Source organism: Cryptomeria japonica, chromosome 9 (assembly GCF_030272615.1).
Source record: "Cryptomeria japonica chromosome 9, Sugi_1.0, whole genome shotgun sequence".
NCBI lineage: Eukaryota > Viridiplantae > Streptophyta > Pinopsida > Cupressales > Cupressaceae > Cryptomeria > Cryptomeria japonica.
Window position 1 is genome coordinate 525,756,072 of NC_081413.1, and position 27,490 is coordinate 525,783,561.

General features: G+C 34.2%; 1 protein-coding gene across 1 annotated transcript in view; it reads right to left on the reverse strand.

Moving 5' to 3' along the window:
* LOC131077045 (mitochondrial phosphate carrier protein 3, mitochondrial) overlaps positions 1–22,775 on the reverse strand; it is a 41,781-nt gene extending 19,006 nt beyond the window's left edge. Inside the window, exon 1 of the mRNA XM_058014408.2 lies at positions 22,170–22,775. Within this exon, the coding sequence (XP_057870391.2) occupies positions 22,170–22,499 (330 nt within the window). The 5' untranslated portion in view covers positions 22,500–22,775. The remainder of the gene's footprint in view (positions 1–22,169) is intronic.
* Between the last annotated feature and the right edge of the window lie 4,715 nt (positions 22,776–27,490).

Below are 27,490 nucleotides of genomic sequence, written 5' to 3' on the forward strand. Positions count from 1 at the left end.
TTCCAAAAATCCTGTTCCGGAAAGCACCCAGCTGGAAGGTTCCCAAGTTGGTGTTGCTGATTTCCTTCCACTTGGAAATTATCTTGGATTCTGGAAGGAATCCCTTCATCTCGTTCTTGATCTGTGCCTACCTAGAAGTAACTGCATCCTTGCTTGATTCCGCCATTCCTACAAAACAAAGCAAATTAACATTAAAATCAACCTAGGGAATTAAATAAAATGATGGAGAAGAAATTACAGCTGGTAAATTCCTTCGAAACAAAATAGAACCTCCGAGAACAAGGACTTATGGAAAATAAATAAACTCTTCAAATTTGATTTTCTCCACCTCTCTTTGACTTCAAATTTCTCCAAAATCACGCGGGAGAAATGAATTGTGTTTCATTGTTTAAATAAAATTTCTCCACCAAGTTGCTAAGTTGGTGAAAGGTTAAACATAGCAGTTGCATGTAAAACGCATCATACTTTCCTTGACAACTCGCCATGCAAACAAGTCCTGTCGTCAATATTGAGTTCAAAAATGAAATTTTCCATTATTCCTTAAGTTATGCATCATAAATTTGGAATATTCTTTTTGCATGTTGCCAACTCACCGATTGCGAGAATCTTTCCACTTCGAATTCAAAATGATATCTTTGAAAGATTTTCCTTTCCACTTAAAATTTTGACAATTTATCCGCTTGGAAAGAAATCATGATCATTCGGATTTTTTTGGGAGAGAAAATTTTATCCAGCAAGAAATTTTTGTGCTTTTTGAATTTATCTTATTCCAATGGAGATTTTCATCAATATGTCACATTTCCTACTTTTTAGGAATTTTTTCAAATTTGAGTTCTGGAATTCAGGAGAGAGAAACTCTCTCCTTTGACCAATTTTTTACCTTGCCTCAAAATTTCTTCAATTTTGGCAAATTTCCATGCCTGAGAGAGACATTTTGAATTTTTTCCCTGAGGGGATTTTCCTTTCCTCTCTATCCTTGACTTAAATTTCCATGCCCTGCTTTCCAACTTCTTCCTTGGCCATGGAATTGACCTTGTGGAGGAAAATCTTGCTTGGAAGGAATTCTTTCCTTACCCTTTGCTAGCGCTGGGCACTGAATCCACATGGTGCAGGAAAATGTGTTGTGGAGGAAAATTCCTTCTTCACCTATGTTTGGTGCTCTCCTTACATGCTTGGGCGTTGATTCACTTCCATGGAGGAATTTGACTCTTAGTTGCTTTTCCTTCCCGCCTCCATTCTAGCGCCCTAACGAAGACTTGGGCGCTAATTTGACCCCCTGTAGGATTTTTGGTCATGGATAGAAATTCCTTCATACTCCTAACTTGAGCGCTAAACCCACATGGTACAGGAAAATGTGTTGTGGAGGAAAATTCATCCACCACCTAGTTTTGGCATTGCCCTTCTTGCTTGGGCATTGTTTCCATAGCACGAAGGAATTTTGGTCATGGAGGAAAATTCCTCCAAGACCCCAATCTAGCGCCCAACTCCCATACACCATTTAGACCATGAGGAGGAATTTGGTCTTGGAAGGAAAATTCCTCCAAGACCACATTTTGGAGCCCATCTTCCTTTTGGATGCATTTTTTCGAGTGAAGGATTCTTGTCTGACTTTTTCTCCAAACTTGGCCATTTTTGCACTTTCCAAATTGGGATAACATCTTGGATTGAAGTGGATTTTTGTGCTTAAGGAGATTTTCTCAAGCCTTTCCCACTTCTAGAATGAATTTCATACAGCCATTTTTATCAACTGCTTGCTTTCTCAACTTTCCGGATTTAGCCATGGATTTTCAGGAGTGTTCAATCTTCAATGTCAGGACCCCTGCCTATGAAGAACCTGCCAAAAATAGACTTACAAAAAATGTACTTCAAAACATCAAAATTAGGGCAAATCGGGACAGGATGACACTTACTAAAAATAGTAAGTTTGATTTTTGGCAAAATAAAGGCAATCCAAGGAAGCAATGAAATCCCTAAAAAATAGGAACTTTCTAAAAGTTGCTTAGAATTCGCTCATATTTCAATGGTAGCTTCCTTGAAGGGTCTTGATTCCAATGCAATGTTCAATTTTTTCAAAACCCTAGGAAAAAGACCCCAAATCTAAGTCCAACGGTGAAACCCTAAAACGGACCAAACGAGTTCCAGACTTGGCCAGATTTGCTCAAACAACTTGCAGACTTGGTCAAATTTCACCCGAACACTTGCAAATAGAGGAGACCGAGGAGACAGCTGCAAAAAGACCCAACAAACCAAAACCAATAGACCGAGAGGGCCTAAAAAGAAGGGGGTCCCCATTTGGAATGGGGTGATGTGTGATTATGTCACAACACTTAGATTTGTTGTTCATACTAAAAAGCCTTTCCTAATGTTGGAGCCAAAGGCTGCTTCCTACGCTAGCAGGAAATACCGCTTCCTTGCCCCTTGGAGTAAACTTTTCATTTGCCTCTCCTCTGTTTTAAAGGTGCTTTCATTAAGTACATAAATCAAAATCCAACAACCCCAATAGTGTCATTAAAGTTCAGTCCTAAATGATCCAACCAGCCCTGAATTTTCAGGTACTGTGAATGCCAACACTAAAAATATAGAAACAAATCCATTAATTTTTTATTTATGATTTTAATTTTGTTTATTTTTGCTATGGATAGCAGAGGCAGAAATATGTTTAATATTAATCTGCATATTTTCCGATAATGAAACCATGGCAAATGAAAAAGCATAACCATAACGGATAGAATTGGAGAGGATCCAGGGCTTGAGGCGAGCAAACTGGTAACATAGTGTTAAGTTCCTTCTTTTAATTTGAAACCTTATACAGGCTGCATCACAATTTTAATTAGAAAAAAATTTGAAGTTTCTTACTCGGGTCAAAAATACGATGCTCGAGCCTGTCGGGCATAGGACTGAGACAAAATGGCTGCTAAAGGCAGACTTTGTAATGTCTTTTATATAATAATACATTATTTTATCTCATTAAAAACACAATTCTAACAAACACCAGCATCTATTAGAGGATCTTAGCTACTTGCAAACTATATCAAACGCCAAGGTGTATTGCAGAATCTTAGATACTTAAAATCAGAATTTTAACAAATAATCATATGCTTGACAAAAATACATAAGAGATCACCAAATCTTGACAAAGATACTTAAAGATATCCAGATGCTTGAAAAGGACATTAATATTTATGTCTTATTTTGCATGCATGACATATACTTCAATCAACATCAAGATCAGTAAAATCAAATTTACAAACCACTCTGTAGTAGGTTCTTGAAATAGGCATTAACAATCACCCAGGTACCTTTCCCATTCAAGTGTTAAGCGGCAATAATATAGTGCATGTAATTTGAGTTCGAGTCATATCAGCAAGAGGCAGGAATATTGGTCTCCTCACCTGGAAGGGTATCTCAAATTATACTTTGATGAAGCTGTGATAACCCCACCTCACCACATGATGTAAGCCTTTTAAAAACAAATAATGATAGAATCAATTATTAAAACGATGTAATATATCAAATAGTGTAAATATATTAGAAAGCAAATAATACTAATAAATTACTAGAAAAGAGTTAATTAAATATATTTATATTTAATTGATTTAATATAATTAATATGTTAAATTATGCTAAATGGGAAATAAGAATCACTTTATATTTAATAATTAATAGTTAATGTGCTTGTATTATATTAAATATATTTATATTTAACTAATTAAATATGTTTAATGTACCGAAAAAATAAATAAATAAATATGTTTAATGTAGTAAGCTTAGGCTCTATGTGTTTCACGTGGAACCCCCGCGGGAAGTGGTGGGACGGGAAGCCGCAGCCCAGGCTGCGACTACCATCACACCCCTCTCCTCGGAAGGGAAGTGGTGTGACGGTAATCGCAACCTAGGCTGCGACCCGTCACATCCCTTCCCACGGAAGGGTCCCCGTGGAGGGACACGATCACTCCCCTCCACGGGTATTAAACCCAAGCAATCCGCAGGGTCAAGGAAAAAGGGAAAAAAGGCAAGGGAGACAGCGCGGGGTATAAAGGAAACTGCGGACAACAAGGAACTGCAGATTGGAGACCAGACTGCGGGTGCAGACAGGTAAGAGGTGTCACAGAATGTATGTGTAAATAGATATAAGTAATAATATTTAATATATATATTAATGAATATAATGAATAGTTTAATATATATATATTAATGAATATAAATAATGAACATCTGAATACATATGTTAATGAAAGGTTCTTAGGTGTTAATGAATATGTATGAACATAAGTAATAAATACATATCAATGAATAGTAGGAATATATGTTAAGAAATAAATGTGAATATTGGTTAATGAACATTTTTATGAATATATGTTAGGGAATACATGTTAAATCAGGAATATGTAAATGTGGATTATGGAATGGAAAATAGTAATAAAATGCAAAAATGTATTATAAATGTGATTACATGTTGAAGGCTATAGGGAGGAAACTCCCTTAGTCTAAGGGAGGGATTATGATAATCCCTAAGGCAGTATATATACTGAATATCTATATGCATATTTATGGCTTGGTTGACTAAGTTCATCCAAGAAGAGACGGATCTGGCCGGTCCCCTCTGAGGACTTGGATGATGAGATGCATCATCCAAGGCAAGGAATTGACATAGGGTCTTCCTTGGATGGCTTGGGTGTAAATTACACCCAAGACAGGAATCGAATTAACCTTCGATTTCCTGGATGGCTTGGATTACATCCAAGACAGGAATCGAATTCACCTTCGATTTCCTAGATGGCTTGGAACCAAGATGGGTTCCAAGAAGGCGAGCTTCACAGCCGCCTAAGGACATATCTCCGTATGGCATTCATATCCTTTTATATTAGATGAGAATTGTGATTATGTTAATTAAGTATTTTAAATTGCAAGTTAGATTAGTTTTATATATATATATATATATATATATATTTGTTGTATTCTAACAATCTGTTTTGCAGGACAGTGATCTCTAACTAGTAGGGACATCACAAAAGCTAGTGAAAGGCAATCCTGGTTTAGCTGCAGAAAGATTTGCATTCAGAGACTCATTGATCTATGATCACTCTCTCCTCTTCAGAATCTGCACTTACAACAAAGCGGAGTGGGAAGTTCTAACAGCTGGTTTAGGAGTAGCATCCTGCCAAAAGCCATCTAAGCTGATAACGGAAGATGACTTACCGATAGTAATCACAGCTATAAGGGAGTTAAAGAGCCTAAGAGGGAAAATGAATTGGTATGTAAAGGAGGGTAGAATTATTAAATCAAAATTTTGAATGTATAAAGTACAATCATTGTACATCCCATTTAAATGCAGTTGTTGATTGTTGAGCAAATAGGGGAGCTGTTCATGCCGCAATTACTGCCATATATAGCCATAAGGCCAATTCTTGGAAAAATCTAAGACCACCAATAGCACATAAACCCCCTTAAATCTCATTGCATCATATACAAGTGTTAATCATGGATATCATAATCATGCCTCTAAGGTTGCAAGCCGTTGCACATGAATATCTATGATGTAGAGATCCCGGCAGAATACAATTTGTTGGGAATATTGATTGGGCTTTGCACAGAGCATTAAAGTTTATGGGTATGGTAGTAGTGATGTATTGTACTGTTATAAAAGTATGGCATTGTATGTTTTTGCTTATCACTTGTACAGTGGTGGCAACAAGGCACTAGCATCATCAATTCACTCTCTGGTTTAGAGTTAGGATCTCAGTTTCATATGGAGAGTCAGCCACAGAAGCACTGTAACGAGCTACAAATGGTTCAAGGCCTACTCTTGGACAAACATTTGCAAAGTAAATTCAGATCCTATAGCCCTAGGTTTTGTTAGGGGCCCTAGGGTTTGTTAAGGGTGTACTGTGATCAAGCTCTAATGGAAGGTTGCCACTCCAAAGCTACTATTTGCAATAGAGTATCTAGGCGCATATACCACGACATGGATATGCATCAGATTTCATACCCACATGTGCCCCAAAAATCCTAATTTACCAACCACACTGGATATTGGGAGATTTGATATAAAAAATACTAACTTGAATCTTCCTAAAACCAATTGAAAAAAACTTAAATCATGCAAAAAAATGTATAAACAAAACCTACATCGAATGACGAAGAGAAACAAAAAGTTTTTCTTTATTAGTGACCCAATTTTTCTAGGTATTCTTCTAGCCAAATTGTACCAATTTTGCTTGGCATTTTAATTTTAATTGATTTTTAAAAAATTGCTTAAAAAAATTATATTTATATTATGTTGTTCAAACTTAAAAGATTAAAAGAAAATTAAAAGTTATTCTTTAAATATAAATAAAATTTATTAATATATATTTAGTTGTTTATTCTTTACTAGATTAATAATATTTGAATTTAATACTTTTAATTTATATTTACTTATTTTATGATAGTTTTAATTTTTAATTGAGATTTAAAAAATTAAATGTGAAAGTAATTTTTTATTGTTTAAGTTTAGCTTATTATTGTTATTAAATTCTTTATATTTATTTTTTTAATTTTTAATATTTTTGGCATTTCTCTTTAACAATTTATATGTGGATGGTGGGAACTGAAGGGGGTGATGGGGATGGTGGAAATTTATGTGATGTGGATGCAAGGGAAATTGGTGTTGGCAATGAAGGTGATGTCTACCCTCCGATGGGCCCCCAAGATATGACTAAAGGGTTTGTGGACCTTATTGATAAATTGGAGGAAGTGCCCCCAAAGGAAATTCTCCAAAAGGTGGACCCCATAATTGCAATGGCTTCTAAGTTCGGTGACGAGGGGGGTGAGGAGAAAGAAGGGGATGATCTGAGGGATGCTATGGAAAAGATTGATAAGGGAAAGAAAGGTGGTAAGAAAAACGGAGACAAGAAAAAAGAAAAAAGAAAAAAGGTGTCACTCAACTAATATGGATCAACATGATGTAAAATTGGAAGAGATTGCTGAGCTAACAAACCATCTCAGGGATGGTGAATTATAGGCCTTAAAGCGTGAGGTTTGGGAGATGAGGAGTCACCTAGATAGCTACGAGATGAATGTTGAATTGCAAGCCTTGAAGAAAGAGATAAAGGAGATGAAGAGCAGATGGGATGTTAGAGACAAACAACTAGTCAACATCAACAAATTTTACATTAGAGTGATGCACAACTCAGCGACGACTTTATGCCCGCTGCAGAACAAGGTTGCAGATAAGGAAGTGGACAAACAGTCTTGCGAGGAGCTCTACAAGTTCCTCACTGAAGAGATAAAGGAGATGATGAGTAGATGGGACGTTAGAGACAAACAACTAGTCAACATCAACAAATTTTGCATCAGAGTGATGCACAGCTCAACTACGACTTTATGCCTGCTGCAGGACAAGGTTGCGTATGAGGAAGTGGACAAACAATCTTGCGAGGAGCTCTACAAGTTCCTTACTGAAGATTGGTCTGGTTGGGCTTCGTAAGACAGCTCCTTAGTGTTAGGCTTAGTCTAGTTTTAATGTTTATTTTGGTTCTCTTTAGCTCTATAGACTTACGGGGTGCTCCCCCTGTTGCATTATTTCTAGATTGTTGTTAAACTCTCTGTATTTTTTATCTTGTTGTTAATATGTTGCTAATCTGCTACTAATACCCTTATGGCTATGTTAAGGGTCAGCGCCCTTGTTAACGCTACTTTTATAATCAAAAACAATTTATATTTATATTTTTAATTTATTTTATTTTAATTTAGACTTAAATGAAATTGTTGTTAATTATATTATAGGTCCTGATATGTATAGAGTTTTCGTACTTGTAAATTGTTAAATCAACTTATAGTTATTTATGTAGCAATTGTGTGTTTATACTATTTTTAAAGTAATGAAAATCTCTACTAACTTAGAAAATTGTGCTAAATATATGTCTGTGTTTTACGAATATCGCATCCAACCATATCCATTTTAAAGGTCTTTGAAAATGATCGAATCTGTATCGAATATCGATACCAATTTGTATCCATATCCTCCATGTCCATGCAACTTTGTCATGGTGATTTTTATTTCCAATCTAGCTCACTAACTCTCAATTGCCACCATTTGTCGGTGTCTCCTCAACTCTTCCTTCCAAACCAATTTTATGGTAAGATAATGGTTCAACATATTGGTATAGAGGTTGATCAGGAAACACAAACTATTTTAGTGGAGGTGTTAGCTTGACTCCCACTCCTCAGCAAATAGATTTGTCAAGCATGCTTGAGGATATACTCAAACTCCCATATTTTTGTTTGCACCTACAATTCTCCTCAAGTGTTCTTTCATCGTTTGCCTCTCTTTTGGAACTGAATCTCTTCCACCATTTTAATCTCCTTCTATAGCTCTCAACTTCTATCATTCTCAACTCAAACCATCTCAAGTTATGTTGAATTTTCTCCTCCATTATGTTTCAACCTCCATTTTTTGTCATCTTCATTTGTGGTATCCAATTCTCTAGATATTCCTTATTCTCATATTGTATACTACTCCATGATTCACCTATGGTTCTATTTTTGCTCCTATACCAAAACTTCAAGTTGCATACTCCCAAATTTTGCTATTTTATGAATCCATGTTGCCTATTGCCATCCCAAGCACAACTACTTCTATCTATCTACCATCATCCTAAAATCTTACAACCACCATGTATTCTATCATTCCACATCTGCCACAAGATTCTATATCATCTTTCCTTTCATATTTACCTTCTTTGCTAATGTGGTACAAATGAATACGTGTTTCCACCATTCAATCGCTCCTAACACATTTCCCATTACATTGTTTGAGAAATTCATCTCTTGCAACCTTCCCTTATTATTGCATATCTTTGAATTACCTCATGTACTTCAGCAATTTCTCCATTGTTCCTTACATTCAAATTTCCATTCTGTGTCACCATCATTTCTTTCTCCTTCTCATTCAATTAATTACACTTCAAAAATCCAATCTATCTCTCAACCTCTTATCAACTATCTTTGATCTAATCTTTACATTGTTCATATTCTCCCTTTCTCACTTCATCACCTATCCACTCATATTCTTCACTTATTTCAAACAATTGTATCAAGCAAATCGTCTCTTTATTTATTATCAACTCTAGATTAGTGTTGTTATTTCTACAACTTACTTTTGTCACCACAAAAGTACTCACCCTTTTCTCCACTCAAATCATCATCTCTCACATCCTCCTTATATCCCTATATATTCTCCTCTCCAATTGCATTTTATATCCCTATATATTCTCCTCTCCAATTGCATTTTGTGTATCCTTATCTAGTGCCATAAATATCAATACCAAATATAGCAATATCATATATAACTTCAACTAAATTCCTTTGTGATAACTTCAACTAATTTCCTTTTCACTAGACTCTCATCCTCTGTAATTCTAAAGAAAATCTTTTGGCCTGCATATGATTTATTTTCTTGCACCACAAACTTCTTCACTACTTCCATCTATACTATGCAAATTACTTCTTATTCCTAGGAACTCCATCAATTTTCCTCTGTAACTTTTGTACCAACTTTGATACATTACTCCTTTGGCATTCTTGTTCTCCCTTTCAAATACAACTTTTATTATCAAATTTCTTCACCACAACCATATGTCAACTCACTATTCTTCCTTCTCTTTGCAATTTCTTCATGCAGTTACTTTCTCCAACCAATACTAACTCACAATTGTCGACTTCTTTCTTAGAACTACTCTCCTTTCCTCATATCTATTATCCACTCTTGGAAACAACTCTAAATCTATTTTTCTCTCTACTTTGTTGCCTTCTGCAAATATGTAAATTGATTTTTTTTTTAATCCTCAATTTGCCATCCTTCTATTGTGCCACTACAAACCCTAACAACATCATTATTCCTTCTAATATTGTAAGTCAGCTTTCATTCCTTTGGCCACAAACCAAATCTCGAATCATGCACCTAGATGTATCAATATACCTTCACTTCCTTTGACTTCCACTTTCATATACACAACTCGTCTTTCTTCATTCATCATCATTGTTGTTATTCCTTCAAGAACTCCAATCTTCATATTTCCTATCAGGCACATATTCTTCATAAATTGTTCCAAACTTCTACAATCCTACTTCAGTCTTAATCTTGTATCTATAAGTAAAGCAAACCTAAATTTTCCCTTCACACTATATTTCTATACATACCTCTCTGATCTTTCTTTATGTTTTCCTCTATAATATTCAATTCCTCCTTCTCATTTATTGTCTCGCAATCATTCCACCTTTCACCTCTAATTGTCTTTCTCCTAATTTCCTTTGCTTCTTTATCAACAATCATTTGTATAGTCAACAATTCTTCGCTCTACATTTTTTTTTCAAAATGTCTTCATTTCCAACTCCAAATTCCTCATGCCTTACAACAACTCTATATTATTTCTCCACATTATAGTATTCCCTTTTATCTTCAACTATCCTTGCTTGTATCTCTGATTTTGCCTTTTGGATTGCCACCTTTGCTTATTCCATCATTTGTTTTGCCTTGAATGTCTTTACTATTGTCTCTTGACTCACCACATTCTACTTCAATTTCACTTAGCATCACTTCTATAGGTCTTCTATCTCCACTTATTTCATCTTGATCGTTCTCATTGATCTTCAAATCTTCAAATCTATCTTCTTGATGACTATTGTCATTATACATCTATTTACAATTTATAACTAAATTATCTATCTTTATCTACTTCATTTATCTTACTATTGTTAATTTATGAACTTTTCATTCTAAATACTACTATTTGATCATCCTCGAAGGTACTAAATCTTTCACAAATCATACCTTCTTGATTCTTTTTCAAACCTTCAAATTTGAACCCTATTGGTGCATTATCCTTAAAAGCATTACTAACCTATTAACATTTCATACCTCTACAATCTTCTTCACATTTTGTTCCTTCCAAATAAATGTCTTGGTCTTCCCAATCATCTAATCCTTCACTTTCCTCTAGCAAATCCATGACTTTCATGTCTTTTTCTCCTTCATTGGAACCAATCTCTATCTTTTCTCTTCACTTTCTTCAATACCTATAAATCTATCTAAAAGATTCTTTTCCAAGCTAAACATTGCTTCTACCTTGTCCACAACATCACCATCTTCCAATTCATCTTGATCTTCTTTTGGTTCTATATTCTTCTGAATTCTCATTGAAAATATATCTTCAACTTCACTCATTGCCCAAAATCTCTCACCACACACTGTTTATATCCCCTAGCACTACCCCACTTTTCTTCTTCAATCTTGCTTGCATCCAAAACTAGCTTTCTTTGTTCATCTTTTTGCAATTTATCTAATCTACTTGGATCATATTTTATTATCAACACTATCATTTGACATTTCTTTTTAAGGGAGACACATGGAGATGTGGGCAAGACGTCTCCTATGATTGGAGATGTCTTTATACCTATCTTCAATACGAGAGACTCATCTACTTGCAACCCTAATACACACATGTTTAAATGGTCTTGACGCATGAAACTAAAAGTGTAAATTGAATTCAATTACACAAGTCTAAAATAGCAAAAACATAGCAAATTGAACCCTAAACTCTAAATGCTAAAACATAGTAGAGTTTATCTAAATAAAAGTGAAAATGCCATTGATTCAATAACTTTCACCATTTTAAACATGTCTTATCAAATAACACACATTTTAACATTTTTTTTAACTTGGTTTTAGGTTAAAGACATGTCGATTTGACCCAACACACCCTGGCCATCAACTAAACACAATTAGTCACGTGTTTTAGATATCATGTGTACGCATACAAGTGTGTGTGTGTGTTTGTATAGATGATTTGCACAAAATGTACAAAATTGAATCCTATATTGAGAACACTATTGATAATTGATAATGTGTTGGTAAACAAATTTGTCACTGCAGATTTCAAAGTGACTCGCCCAATAGGCAATGACAGAATGTGCCTACAATTGGAGAGATTGCCATGGAGTAATGATCTTCCTCTGAGTTTGAGAGGGGCAGCTCCCTCGAATGATGGGGGAAATTATAGTTTTTGTGTACTTTTGACTTGAAAGTACAAAAAGGAGGAAAGACAAAACTAAAAAAAATGAATAACAAAAACCCCAACAATAGACATACAAACACCAACTGAGATTTCACAAGTAATAACAATTATAAAGGGGTTTAGCACACAATGCAATGTGACATAAGAGGGCTAACAAACCTCAACATATAAAGAGATGGGCTATACCAAAACATCCGAATCAAGATTCCAAGAGATGGGTGTGTTTCATCACATCTTAATATTTTATCGATGATTCACATAGGTACATAAAGAGATCGCTAATTTAACATCCAAAAAATTAGCAATTATAATTCAAAAGAACATTCAGAACATGCAAACAAATGCATTCTTTATTATCTTCGTGAAATTATACAATCTCATAAACTCTTATGTACATAGCATAAAACCAAAAGTCATTAAAAGTTTCTCTGAAAAATTCTCTAGAGTATCCCCTTCTAAAAAGTCTCCCCTTTACATTTGGAATAGCCTTCTATTTATAGGCTTCACAAGATAACCACCTAGTAACTAACTTGATAACTACCTCCTAACTACCTTTTTGAAAATATATTGATTTTGAAAATAATAAACCTTATTTGGTTAGGATTTCAATCACTTTTGCGCAAATAAGGTCCATTATCTAACCTTTGGTTACAATGAGTAACATATGTCACTTTCACAAAAAGGTAACTAGCAACTCCTAACTTCGCAGAAGGACCAAGTTATTGATCTTGTCGATGTAGTTTTTCATCTTCATCTGTTTCATTTGTCCTCGTAACCATCTCAACATCAACCTTATGAATAGATAATCTAGAAGTTCTTCATAAGGATGAAAAAGCTCTTTGTTCACAGTACAAAGTATCCTCACATATCGAAACATCCATGCCAACAATATTGATGAATCAATAACCTTCAGTCCTCCTAAAATACCATTGAAGCCATGGATATGAGCATGTCTTGAATTGAGATTAGTGATAACATCTAACCTTCAGTCCTCCTAAAATACCATTGAAGCTATGGATATGAGCATGTCTTGAATTGAGATTAGTGTTAACATCTCCCAAACACTCCTAAAGTGTCACAACTTCTATATTCATTACCGATTCTAGCAAGTTCAGGCCTACCTTTCTTATTCTCTCCTTGAAAGCGCCATGAGCAACAAGATGGAATGCTAGTACATTGGAGTTCGTACCATGACATGGTCCATTAGTAAGGATATTCTTTGATCACCATAAATTTTCCCACACTTGCACCTTTGAATGTTGAATTCTAGTCCATTAAGCTTGCTAAGCCTTCTAGGGACAAATACAAAGTAATATTCAATTGAACTAAATGAAGTTGGCAAATAAATGTAGTTTTTACATACAAAAATCATCACCATTGCTAATAACTTTCTTCAATCTTGATGTTCCACACTTTTCCTCCATGTTCTAGCATGTTCTAGCATATAGATAGTCAACTCAATCTTGATGACATATTATTGGGAATTGAACATAATATATAATGACCAAGATCATCCAACTTGTAAAAATCTATTAACTTCTTGGAAAATTTATTCCATTCAACTTTACCCAACTTAGGAGGGACTTTAAAAGCTCTTTGCAAAGACACAAATTGACTCTCGATTAGATGTTCAATGTCACCATCATTCTCTTAACCACCCTCAAACCTTGAAAATGTTCCAAATAGGGCTTTTAAATTTAAATGATGTGATCTTTTGTGTAAATCATTCTATGTGATTTTAAATTCTTCCTTTTCTAAAGCAAAGAGAACTTGGATCCATTATCTATTATCTCTTTTAAAACATATGATCAAAATATGCATATCTTTCACTTTGCTAGTTGTTCAAATGTAAAAGGTATTTGGTATGTTTTTTTTAATTGAAAGTAAGAATTAAGCAACCTGAAATTCACCAACAATAGTATCTTTTATAAATCATGTTAAGCATAACTTTAATCCTAAGTTGATGTCCAAAATATTTTGAACCAAAACACGTAGTGGATCCCAAGAATAGGAAAGATCTAGTAGGTTGTAGTGGTCTCCTAAGTTTCGTCCTTGGTCTCAACACAATATCTGCAATTGCCTTAATTGCTTCATCTTGCAAAACAACTCTTATAGGCAACCTTTCAACCAAACTTAACAGATGTTCCTTATTATTTGACTGAGCCTGGTAATAGGAATACCAATCTAATGGCTCAACACCTTCTTTAAGATAGATTTAAGTCACTGTTCAAATTCACCCCTATACTTTGCTCCAAACATTCCATATCCAATGCTATCAATTGATACATGTGCTCGAATGTTTTTTAAGCATTGCCAACAAAACAATTATGTGTATATCCTGCAAACATTGGATTCCATTAGACACCATCTCTTTTGAAGCATTTGATCGAATCTATATAAGCCTTGTAGCCCTTCACACTTCAATGAGACAAGATTTATTTATGGCATTTAGTCAAACAATTCAATTGATTTATCTCAAGTTCCTCACTTATTTTCCCATCAACCAAATAAATAACAACTATAGTATTTGACAAGATTTATTTTCTACTACGCTTTGATGGTTGTCCATACCCTGTTCAAGGCTACAAAATAGTTCTCAACAAACCCAACCTGCGCATGTTTCAACTTTGGTCTGGCTGGGAAAAGTATTATCTTGAAGCATTTTGTAAAATAATTCTGATGCGTTGTCTATGCTTTCACATTTTGCAATTAAATTTCATTTGCATTCATTCCAAATCTCCTAAAGTGTTTTCCACAAATATATTTGCTAAAAATTGCATGTTGATCCAAAGCTCTCATTTCGTTGTGGTAGGGTTCTGGCAAAGATTGTAGAATTTGGCTTTATGCCTACTATTTGCATTTGCTTTGAAGTTTCTAAAGTTGTTCAACAAATCCAATTCGTGCAATATTGTTTTGAGACTGAAAATCATCACTACTCACACTAAAAACTCTATAGTTTATGAAGACAATGGTTGCTACTGTTTATAAATTGGTATAATCTACAAATGCACCGCTCATGAAGTAATATAACCTGAATTTCAATAGTGCTCATTCATAGCACAGACTTAGCCTCAAGTTTTCCAATTGATTTAGAAAGGTATAAGTTGCAATATTTTTAATATCCAACTTAAAAAGTATTGTTGGGAATACTCTGCTTATTTTCATATATAATTTGCATGCACTAGGAAAACACATCCACACAACATACTTCACGTGAACGAAGTATGTACATCCTTTGCCCACTAAATAGAATGCAGACAAAGCTGACAATGTTAGGATCTATTCAAGAGTGCTTCATTAATTCAAAAACCTTGGGAGCTTCCTTGTGAAATCCATTCTATGCACATTCTGCAATTGTTTCATTTCATTCCTTGAGACGTCCAACAGTTCATTTCCAACTCTGCTATCATGGTCATGAGACTATATTTCCTTGAGGCATTCAATCAAACAGTTCACATGCCTTGTCTCTATTCTATATTCCATTAAGGCATTTTATCAAACATTTCACACACAATCATTGTGCCTTAACATTCTCTTTAAAGCATTTCCCCAAACAATTCATGTGCCATGTCTATCCTTCCACCTTTTGCTTATGTGTCTTGCATACACAACATCAATTCCTCATGTTTTAACAGATGCTAACACTTTATTTTAAAAGTTCCATCTTGGCACACATAGGGAAGACACTAGTAGGAGTCGGCTCTACACTAGCCAATTGCATTTGCTCAAAAATTTCTAAAACATTTTCAATAGATTTATTTATGCATACCTCGCAATCATTGTATTCCATGAGATGACATCTCTTTGAGGAATTCTATCAAATAGTTTGAGTGCATTATCAATGATTCCACATTTTGCATGCATGTCTACACAAGATGGCTTAACACCTGCGGGTTGCACTTGTTTACAAGTTTCTAAAGCTTTTTCAAGACTTCCATTTTTTGTAAAATTAATAATCATTACATTTGTTAAAGCATTTTGTCAAACCACTCACTTTCACACTGTCACAATCGTCATGAAACTATATTTCTTAGCAAACAATGTTGAATCTCACTTTACACCTGTACATTGCATTTGCTTGAAAGCCTCTCAATCATTTTTAACAAATCCATTGCCTTGTATACACTTCCGTATTTTGCATGCATGTTTAGCAAAGCACATGCAACATTGATTAAAGTCCTCTATTCTTTATACTTTGGTGAGCGACCATACCCTATTGCAAGTCTCCCATTTTCCTCTATTCTTTATGCTTTGGTGATCGACCATACCCTATTGCAAGTCTCCCATTTTCCTCTAAGCGTGAAGGATGCTGATAAACTTTGTGGAATTTGGTTTTCCAACTGTAATATCCCCTTTTGGGAGGACACTAAATCTTACCCAATATGCTTGTAGAATTATTGCAGGTTATGAATTTTCAGTCTGCTGTGGTAATTTGGACGGATTCAATTCGATTTTGTTTCCCTCTTTAAATGCACAGGTCTGCTGTATATATCAATCTGATTTGCTGCCTATACTTGGATGTATATATGTCTGAATTAGAATCCTTTCTATTCCATCAGATCTGATTCTCTGGTTATTGATTTAATGTTCCCTCTTCTTTTCCTTTGATGCCTGCTTTATTTTTGTTTGCAAATTTGTATTTGTGTTCTGATCTCTTTGATAAATGTTCATGTCATTCTTCCATTTTTTCTTATAATTCTGATTTAGGTCTGTTCCTAAATCTGTCTGCTTTTAATGCTTCAGATATTTTGTTCTAATCATGGATATCCTTCCTTCTTAAATGAAAACTTCTCCACTTTATATCCTCCAATGTGAGGGAGAGTCACACCTGTTCTTAAAGGTCACAACATTTCACAATTACTACCCTTTGAAAGGGTCACAACCTTTCACAATTACTACCCTTTGAAAGAGTCACTTCCTTATCTTCTTCCCATTAATGCTTCCTTAATTCCTTTGCTCCCTTCTTTCTTCCTTTTTTTTCTTTTTCTCCCCAAATGAAGTTCTCTTCTCTCCCTTTTATATCTCATGTTTGAGGGAAACAAATTTTCATTTCATGCCTTTTGACCATTCATTAGACTTCACTAAATTTTAGTTATATTAAATTTTATTTTGTTCTTTTATATTTTAATTTATTATTATTATTTATTAATAAAATCCTATTTCAACAAGGGGACATTCAAGTCCACCCTTCCCAAAATTGCTTGTCCTCGAGCAATAGTGGGATGATCATGGCATCTAATTCATGATCTGCCCTTTCGCAGTGTTACTTTGATCTTTGTGTTAACACAAGGACTTATCATATATCAAGATGAGGATTAGAAGCATGACATACATCTAAGACCTTGTAATGTTCTTTCCTAAATAGGGTTCACCCTTGTTATTCTCATGTTCTCGGTCAACAAAAAAATAGAATTCATGATGATAGAAATTAGTAATCATAAATATTCATATAGTAGATATGCCAAACACGGAGTATACACATAAAAACGCAAAGCATACACATGAATATTCGAAGACACGGAGCATCCACATATACTGGAAGTATACATATGAATATATGCACACACGGAGTATACAAACAAATACACATGTTGTTAGATTCCTTCAATGGGTCTAACCCCATCTTTCTATTCGATCCAGAAATTGGGTCTAACCCCATCTTTCTATTCGAGCCAGAAAGTGAGCCTAACCCCAATCCTTATGCTCCTAATCCATTTCAAGTCAGAAAGTGTGCCTAACCCCAATCTTTCTGATCCTAATCCATTTTGAGTCAGAAAGTGGGCCTAACCCCAATCCTTTTGCTCCTAATCCATTTTGAGTCAAAAAGTGGGCCTATCCCCAATCCAGTTGCTCCTATAATCCATTTTGAGCCAAAAAGTGGGCCTAACCCCAATCCTTTTGCTCCTAATCCATTTTGAGCTAGAAAGTGGGCCTAACCCCAAACCTTCTGCTCCTAATCCATTTCGAGCCACAAAGTGGGCCTAACCCCAATCCTTCTGCTCCTATTCCAATTTGAACCAGAAAGTGGACCTAAGGGGGCGCCAAAATTACTAGATCAGCTCCTCCACAAAGCTCCATTTGTTTATTGTCCCTTCTTCTCTTGCTTGGATGCTTTTAAGATCTTCCTCATTGTGCCTTGTTTTCTTACTTGGATTTCCTTTTGTTTCACTATCGAACATTGCCTCTATATTAGGTAATTGGCTTTCTTCCTTTCTCTTTCGATAGCCCTTAAAGCTTGTTGACTTAATTGCATTAACTAATTTCCCTCAAGCTGGTAGGAACATGCTCTAATACCACTTGTAATGTCCCCTTTTGGGAGGACACTAAATCTTACCCAATATACTTGTAGAATTATTGCAGGTTATGTATTTTCAGTCTGCTGTGAATTTGGACAGATTCAATTCGATGTTGTTTCCCTCTTTAAATGCACAGGTCTTCTATTTATATCAATCTGATCTACTGCCTATACTCGGATATATATATGTGTGAACGAGAATCTTTTCTATTCCATCAGGCCTGATTCTCTGGTTATTGATTTAATGTTTCCTCTTCTTTTCCGTTGATGCCTGCACTATTATTGTTTGCAGATTTGTATGCGTTCTGATCTCTTTTGATAAATGTTCATGTCATTCTTCCATTTTTTCTTATAATTCTGATTTAGGTCTGTTCCTAAATCTGCTTTTAATGCTTCAGATATTTTGTTCTATTCCCTGGATCCTTCCTTCTTAAATGAAAACTTCTCCACTTTATATCCTCCAATGTGAGGGAGAGTCACACCTCTTCTTAAAGGTCACAACCTTTCACAATTACCACCCTTTGAAAGGGTCACAACCTTTCATCAGTGCTGCCCCTTTGAAAGAGTCACTTCCTTATCTTCTTCCCATTAATGCTTTTCCTTAATTCCTTTGCTCCCTTCTTTCTTCCTTTTTTCCTTTTCTCCCCAAATGAAGTTCTCTTCTCTCCCTTTTATATCTCATGCTTGAGGGAGTCACAACTTTTCATTTCATGCCTTTTGACCATTCATTAGACTTAACTAAATTTTAATTGTATTAAATTTTATTTTGTTATTTTATATTTTAATTTATTATTATTATTTATTAATAGATCCTATTTCAACAAGGGTCCCAACTGCCAATTACATTTGTTTGAAAGCTTCCATTAACACATTCCTGTAATTGCATTTGCATCTTGCCTCATAGGTAGTTACAAGAATTCTTAAAATCAATTTACAAATGCGAACATGTTGGTTCAAAAGTTGAACTTTTGGAGCATACAAACAGATTGGGTTCAAAAGTTAAAACTTTTGGAGCATGCGAGCATATTGGTTCAAAAGTTAGACTTTTGCAGCATGCAAGCATAGTGGGGTTCAAAAGTTAAATATTTTGAGCATGCGAGCATATGAGCACTTAAAACTTCAAAAGTTTGAATTTTGAAGCAACAGAATATTTGAGCAACTTGGAGGTTCAAAAGTTAGAAATTTGGAGCATCGGAGCATTTGAGCAAACCTGGAGGTTCAAAAATTAGGATTTTTGAGCATTGGAGGATGCAAACATTGGACCATTTTGGAGGAAGAGTCAAAACAATTTGAAATTTCAAAGTTTTGAGCGGATGAGCACTAGTACCTGTTTGAAAACAACTTTAAGGAATATGCTAAATTTCTTCCTCAAATTATTAAAATAAAGATCAAATGGGTATAAATTTAAAATATCAAAAATATTTAATATTTCCCATTATAGCCTTGATGCTCAATTCACAAAAACAGGGATAACTTTTGATTGGCAACGTATTTTGCTCCAAAATTTTGACCGTACGTCAAGGGGGTAGGATGACCATAACCCAGAAACATCTTTTCATGACGAAATACCAAGGGCAAAATTTTAATGATTTCCAAATATTGGCCAATAAAAATTAAAGCATCAAAATCTTGCAAACGGTGAAGTGGGTTACTGCAAAAATTGGTCACATTGCTTGGGAAGGTACCAAATATAAGCTCATAGTATAGTTTCTCTTGATGTTTTATAATTTTCAAGATTTAATTGTTTTCATGTTTTGACCAATACAAAAGATCAGTTCGGAGGATAACCAGAATAATACATAGGGCATTTCACAGTTTGCCACCTAAGATTGAGCTTGACATTATCTATACGTACCAACCATTTACACTTAGGTGTTTATAATGAATTTGACAACTTGGCAAAAATAGGACACATGCTAACCAACCCATGACAGGGCTCAAAAACGAAGGCTTTGGACTGAAACCACATGATCACACATCCTAAAAACTCTTGAGAAACACTCTTTACGAATAAGCCAAACATTGGATTTACTGCAAAAGTTTAAAATTTGGTTGTTTGAAAATTGGGGTAACATGATGCAATGTCACCTTGTCAAAGCATAAATGTAAAAAAAAACTCAAATTGGTTTACACCATAGTAGCAATACCCAAAATCAAGATTGACTCAACAAACCAAAAATAGAAATGAAATTTGATTACTCAAAAAATAATAGGAAAATATGCAACTTTTCCATCCAACGCAACCCATCATAATTTTTATTTTTTGCATTCCTTTTGGTGTCTTTTTATTTTATTTTTTATTTATAGCTTTTTATTTGCTCTAGAATTTTTTGGGTACGCAACTTTTTTCATACGATACAATCCATAACAATTTTTGCTTTTTGCATTCCTACTAGCATTTGTTTTTATTTTATTTTGAGCTTTTTATTTTTCTACTTTTAATGTGTTGGATATGGGGGTACCCCGAAGTCTCAGGGATGTAATGGTATATGCCAAGAAGTCCCTAAAAAGGAGCACCATCCCTACGATGTCCCCAAAAAATTCAAAAGTAGGACAAAGAGAGGAGTTTCATCCATTGCCCCAAGTCCCTAGGATGTCACCCAAACCAATGGGAATGCATTCCTATGGAACACTGCAAATTTCTTAATTTGTATTTGTGAGATAAACTATTAATAACTTGAGCTCAACACTGAGCTGCAAGACAATGGGACCATAACATGTATTAGAATCTTGTCAATTAAAGAAGCAACAAAATTGAATAATTCTTGAATTCTGCTGATTAACGTTTTGCAAGAGCAGAAAATTAGCATATCGGCAGCCAAAGCATGAAAACTGGCACATGTCCAAAACCACATATCTTATAAAAAGACAAAATTAAGATATGTACAACTTTTAAATTCAAATAAGAACAAGAATCGTAACACATGTTTGAACATATTACTAGAATGTTTTAACTCTACAAACAGAGAAGTTGAGATTTAATAAGTACGAGGTAAAATTCAGTGTGCTATGGCTTTACATATTTTAGTAAAGCCATCTAAGATTACTTCACACCATGTTATAAACATGGCCTATAATCTTATCCATGATTTGCCAAGCAGAACATAAGAATGTATTTTATCAAAGGTCTTGATGCTTCACAAGAGTACTAAGAGGCCGTCACTAAATGTCCAAACAAAGTGCTCATAAAAATAAATCTAGTAGCAGAAAAACAGATGTCAAAATATAGAATTTAAAAAAAAAAGCCCACACTCCAAAAATCAAGTTTCAAAATTTTACCCAAACATACGCAGCCCTCAGCAGATAGCTAAAATATTGGCAATTACTCAAGTATTAATGCATAGCTCTTAATAGACAGCCTTTAAAGAGGTGATAAGAGTTTAAAACCTGCGAAAACCTAATAAAATGTTGAAATTGGGTAAATTACCGCATCCAACTTGCTGGGTGTGGTGTAAACCTAACAAACTAATCATAATGCAAGTCCCTAGATATTAACTAAGCACCAACCAAATGCCCAACTGAATGCAATATATATAAAACCATTTGAACCTCACTAACAAGATTTGAGATAACCGTTCAGGTACTTTTGATGTAACGTCAATACCCATGTTCAAGTTCAATTCCCATTACTACAATAAAAGGACGTAAACTTTTCCAACAATCTTAAGGTGCATTCAAGTATGAGCCATGTTTACAGATCGTAAGAATGTGATCCAGGCTTCCCCAGATAACACACATAATCCAAGATCAATCAAGTAGAAATAACGACGATTTAATAAAATAGGTAGCGAATCTATATGAATGGATGAAAACCCAACCTGCATATTGCATTTGACAAGATCAAGAGGAGTTACACCAGTATGGGTGAGACCACAACTGAGGATGCCTCCCATGGTGCAGGCTGCATAGAAAGCCGGAGAATACATGGCGATCTTCCCGGGCTCACTGGGGGCAGGTACCACAAATGTCTTGCGAAGATCAGCATTGACCTTCTGTTTCTCTGTCGCGTCCACACCACTTCTCTCCACCAAAAGATCAGATAAAATTGAGGAAGATCCCCTCAGAGCACCCATTGAAAATGAAGAAGAAGAATATAGATAGCTCGGAAGCATTGTTGACAGTCTGCCTTGCTCTGGATATGTTGTCATACCTACAAAACCAAGAGAGGTCGAATGGCAAAATAGCTAAATGCCTCTGCCTTCTCGTCTGATGGGTTGAGGTTTTCAGACTTTTTTGGATTTCAGTGTTTTACCATTGCTAGCGAGTTGAGTTGCTGAATGAGGATCCCTGCTTTCTTAAATGGGTTGTTATTCCCAATAACTTATAGTGTGCTAGGGTTAGGAGGGCTCCTGTTGCGACTCTCTTTGCCCCTAAACTTCATGAACCCTAAATGGCTAGACCAAAGCGGTGGCACATCATAATTTACTTTGATTTTATTCTATATATTATCAAGCATTAGTTTTGATTTTGTCTCTTTTATGTTTGATTTTTGAGGATTTTATAAGGAAGGAATCAATCTGTTTGGACTATACCATAATTTACTTTGATTTTATTCTATATATTATCAAGCATTAGTTTTGATTTTGTCTTTTTTATGTTTGATTTTTGAGGTTTTTATAAGGAAGGAATCAATATGTTTGGATTATACATCTTTTAATTCTCCATGTTGTTATTTGGTTTAATTTGGCTAGCATTTTAAGTTCAATTGGTGGCCCCATGAATATTCAATTTTGTTGCTTATTTTTAAGAAGTCATCTTAAATTTTGCTTTTTATGAAATTAATAATAATATTTTTTTAGTTAAAATTTGAAGTAAAAATTGTAGGCAAATAAAAAGGAGGGAAAAAAATTGTGGAAACAATGTCATTTTTCTCAATATACAGTTGTTACTTATTTCGAGCACCCCCATCCTTTTCAAAGCTAATTTTGAATTCTTAAGCTGCTCCACTAAAATAGGAAAAGATTTCAATTTATCCACTTCCCTTAAGCTCCTTAAATTTAAGTAGAAATTGCTCTTAAGGAGTCGCATGGGGACATAGGGTTACCCTCACTTTGACTTGAGGCTCTTAATACAATGGGGAGTGTATATAAGTGGCACATCATAATTTGAATTTACCTTGATTTAATTCTACATATTCTTAAAGATTAGTTTTGATTTTGTGTTTTTTATGTATGATTTTAGGATTTTTTTTAGGAATGAAACCAATTCGTTTGGAAGATACATCTTTCTAAGGCTTACCCTCACTTTGATCCAAGGCTCCTAATCCAATGGCGAGTGTATAAGTAGCGCGTCATAATTTGAATTTACCTTGATTTTATGCTACATATTCTAAAGGATTGATGTTGATTTTGTATTTTTATGTACGATATTAGGATTTTTTTAAGGAATGAAACCAATTCAATTGAGTTATATCAAATTGGTAATTATTTCAAAATTTATTAAATCAATCTAAATTGTAAGTTAATTCACTTTAATTAATGACTATGATATGTGAGTGCATTGTATTTATGGACAAACTCTAATTCATTCACATTTATCTTAAGACCATTCAAGAGAAGATCTGGGAACAATAAATTACATGTGTAGCAACATAGAGAAAAAATTTACATCTTGAACTCACGTCGGCACCTTAGACATCATTACAATTTTACTTTTTGTCTTCAATCATTTGTATCAAACTCATTAAATTAATAACAAGGGTTTTTCGAAGCATCTAAGATAAAAGAGAAAGCTTACATCAACCAAAAAAAAATCTTTATGTTGTTTGTCTTTTACTTTTTTTTAGTTTGGTAATAGTACTTTTGGTATGTCACAAATGAATTTTTTGTCTATAATTATCAATTTCAATAAGACAAAACCATATATGAAGTGACACATATGCATCATTGTGTCTAGAGCATCAACAGAGTATGTAGAGTATGTTTGCATGCACATTTTATATTTCATGTTATTTGTATAAGATGACTTTCAAATCAACTATTTTAAAGGTCTACAAGGTATGCACTATGTTCATTGGATTTGTGGCAATGGCTAATATCTAATAAATTTTCTAAAATTTGATTCAAGGTATTCTCGAGGATAACTTTTAATTTTGTATTTTTATGTATTATTATAGGTTAAATTTTTCGGTGTGACTAGTTTATTGAATTATATGAGATTGGAAATTATCTCATAACTTATTAAATTAAAGTTAAAATCTAAGTCAAACTCTTTTTGACCAATGGTTATGATGTGTGCTAGGACATTATATTTAAGGACAAACCTTAATTCCTTTAGGCTCATCCTAAGACCCATCTAAAAGAGTATTTGGGAGCAATAAAGGTACATATGTAGCAATATAGAGAAAAATAAATTACACCATCAACTCACATCAGCATCTTAGACATCATTATAATTTTTATTTTTATTTTCAATCAGTTATATCAATCTTATTGAATTAATAACAAGGGTTTTGGTGTAAAAGCATCTAAGATAAAAGAGAAACCTTACATAAACCAAAAAAAAAACTTTATGTTGTTTGTATTTTACATTTTTTTTTAGTTTAGTGGTAGTACTTTTGGTATGTCACAATTGAATTTTTTGTCTACAATTGTATTTAGGTCAATAAGACAAAACCATATATGAAGTGACACATGTGCATCGTTTTGTCTAGATCATCAACAAAGTGTGTAGACTATGTTTGCATGCCCGTTTTATATTACGTGTTATTTGTATAAGGTGACTTTTCAAAACACTATTTTAAAGGTCTACAAGGTGTGCACTATGCTCGTTGGATTTGTGTCGATGGCTAATATCATTGGTGACATTATTGATCCTATGGTAGTTCATGTTTAGAATCATATAACTTGTTGAATAAGAAAAGAAGGCTATTTATACGTTTGAAATATGCATCCAATTCAAAGGCAAACATCAAGGAAAAATATTTTAATGTCAATTTAATAATGCTTATCTTAAGTGCATGAGGGATACTACTACATTTGTGGTCGATGTCAACCTAACACATCAATCTACACTAAAATCCTATGGCAATCTCATCATGAGCAACTGTGAACATAACAAATAGATTACAAGTTGAGATCTAGCAGTTGAAAGAAGAGTCATTAAAGCTAAATTAATTGAAGGAGTTAGACAGTTTTAATTACTCTCTTTTGTAGTGCTTGTTTTTAATTAAAGTCTAAGAATGGTCTCTAGATCTATTATGAGCCCTAGATGCATGTATTTTTTTATGTAACTTGATTATGGAGACTAATGCATTTATCCAAGTGTTTTTCATATTGTTATGATATTTGAGTTTCATTTGTGCATCTTGACAAGTGTTTTATGTTAAGGCTGCATGGTTAGGTAGTCTTTTATCAAAGCCCCTTACCATGATTACATCAAGTTTGACCAAATAACGTTTTTATCCTAATAACTCCTAAATGGCGTTTACCAATGTCACTGCTTTGAAAATGCAAAGGTCCAAAAATTAAGGTGAATAGATTCTCAACAACAAGTTCATTTTAGTTCAAGTTCATTTATAGGGTTTAGATCTATGAACAAGATTCAAATCCACACGTACAAGAGTCAACCAAAGAAATAAAAATAAGTTATACTAATACAAACGTCGTCATATGACATCTCTTAGGGCTCTAACAGAGTGGCAAATAGATGGTTGACATTTAGCACAAGGAATTTCCATCAAGTTTAGGGTTAAATATTATTATCCTATTTACTTAATTTATGTAAATTTATTTTAGTAGTATTATCATTCCCATTTATATTAATTTTTGCCTCTTACCTTGTCATTTATTTGGTACCTTAGGTTTATTTCTTAATTTTATTTTTTTAGCACTAGGTGAACTTTTTAACGTGACTAGTGATGCTAGCATGATACACCCTCTGACCTCACATGAAATGCTCTTGACCTGGAGCTATGAACCAGTGAGGTCACAAACAGGGGACCTCGTCCCTAAGTATCAAAGTTGAGGCTCAAACCCACAAGCATTGGATCAAAAAAGACACAAGTCTACGATCATAATGGCCCAATGGGGGTTTTGAACCTTGGTGGTCATAACAACAAAAACACCACCACTTAACCAGCACATTGTGGGAAGAAGCCATACCTTAGATTTGTTTGAAAGTGTTGTTTATTGTTCCTTTTAATTTTAGCAAATTCATTTAATTTTATGCCCCCTTAGGCCTTGGCCTTATGGTTTCAATTCTTATTTCTAGATTATTTTTCAAATATGATTTTTTTATTTTCTTTAATTATATCAAATATGATTTTTTAATTTTCTTTAATTATATCAATACTCTTTTCCTTATTCTATCATCTTCATTATTTCAAGGATTATGTATTGAGAGTAAGCCAAAGCCTTATTTTCATCTTACTTTCCCTTTAAGAATTTCTCATCTTAATCCTACACTAGCTCAAAATTTACTTGATCGTGATCTATTTATTGGCATGGTGAATATTGTGAGGAAAATGATTTTGAACATGATACACACATGAAATAAATAGATAGGCAACTTAACTTTCTTTTGTTGTATGGTTACTTTCTCAAGAGAATATTACAAAATCTAGTGTTGCTTCTTCTTCATGATTGGTTGATGATCATATTTTATTGATGGATAAACCTTTTGGTTTAGGGATTCTTAAAGGCATTTACTCTAAGGTTATCTCTTCAAGTTCTTTGCATGACGCATCTTCTCTTCATCCCATGCCCTCTCCCACACCCAATTTTGTTCAGATGTCCATTGTCATTCCTCCTAATTTTACATCTCTCATGTCATCCCTACTAATGTGGTACCTATGCACCTGATTTGTTGGAGGCCTGCAAGACAACAAGCAAACATCAAATTCACCCATGAAAAATTATATCAAGAAATCTAAATGAAGAAAGCATGTTCATCAAATCAAATTTCTTAAAACCGTCTCATGGTCCTCTAACTCCAAGGATCTTCAAGATTCAAGGTGGACCTCACTTGGAAGAGCACTTGATCTTTAAGATGACAACCTAAAGAACGAGATTGAAGGATGTGATCTAGGATCAAAATGGATGCAACTAAGATCCTAGTTATGAGATGAAAAACTATTGATATGATATGCAAGATGGAGGTGTATTTCCAAATTGAAAGATTAAGTGATCTAATTGAGCTA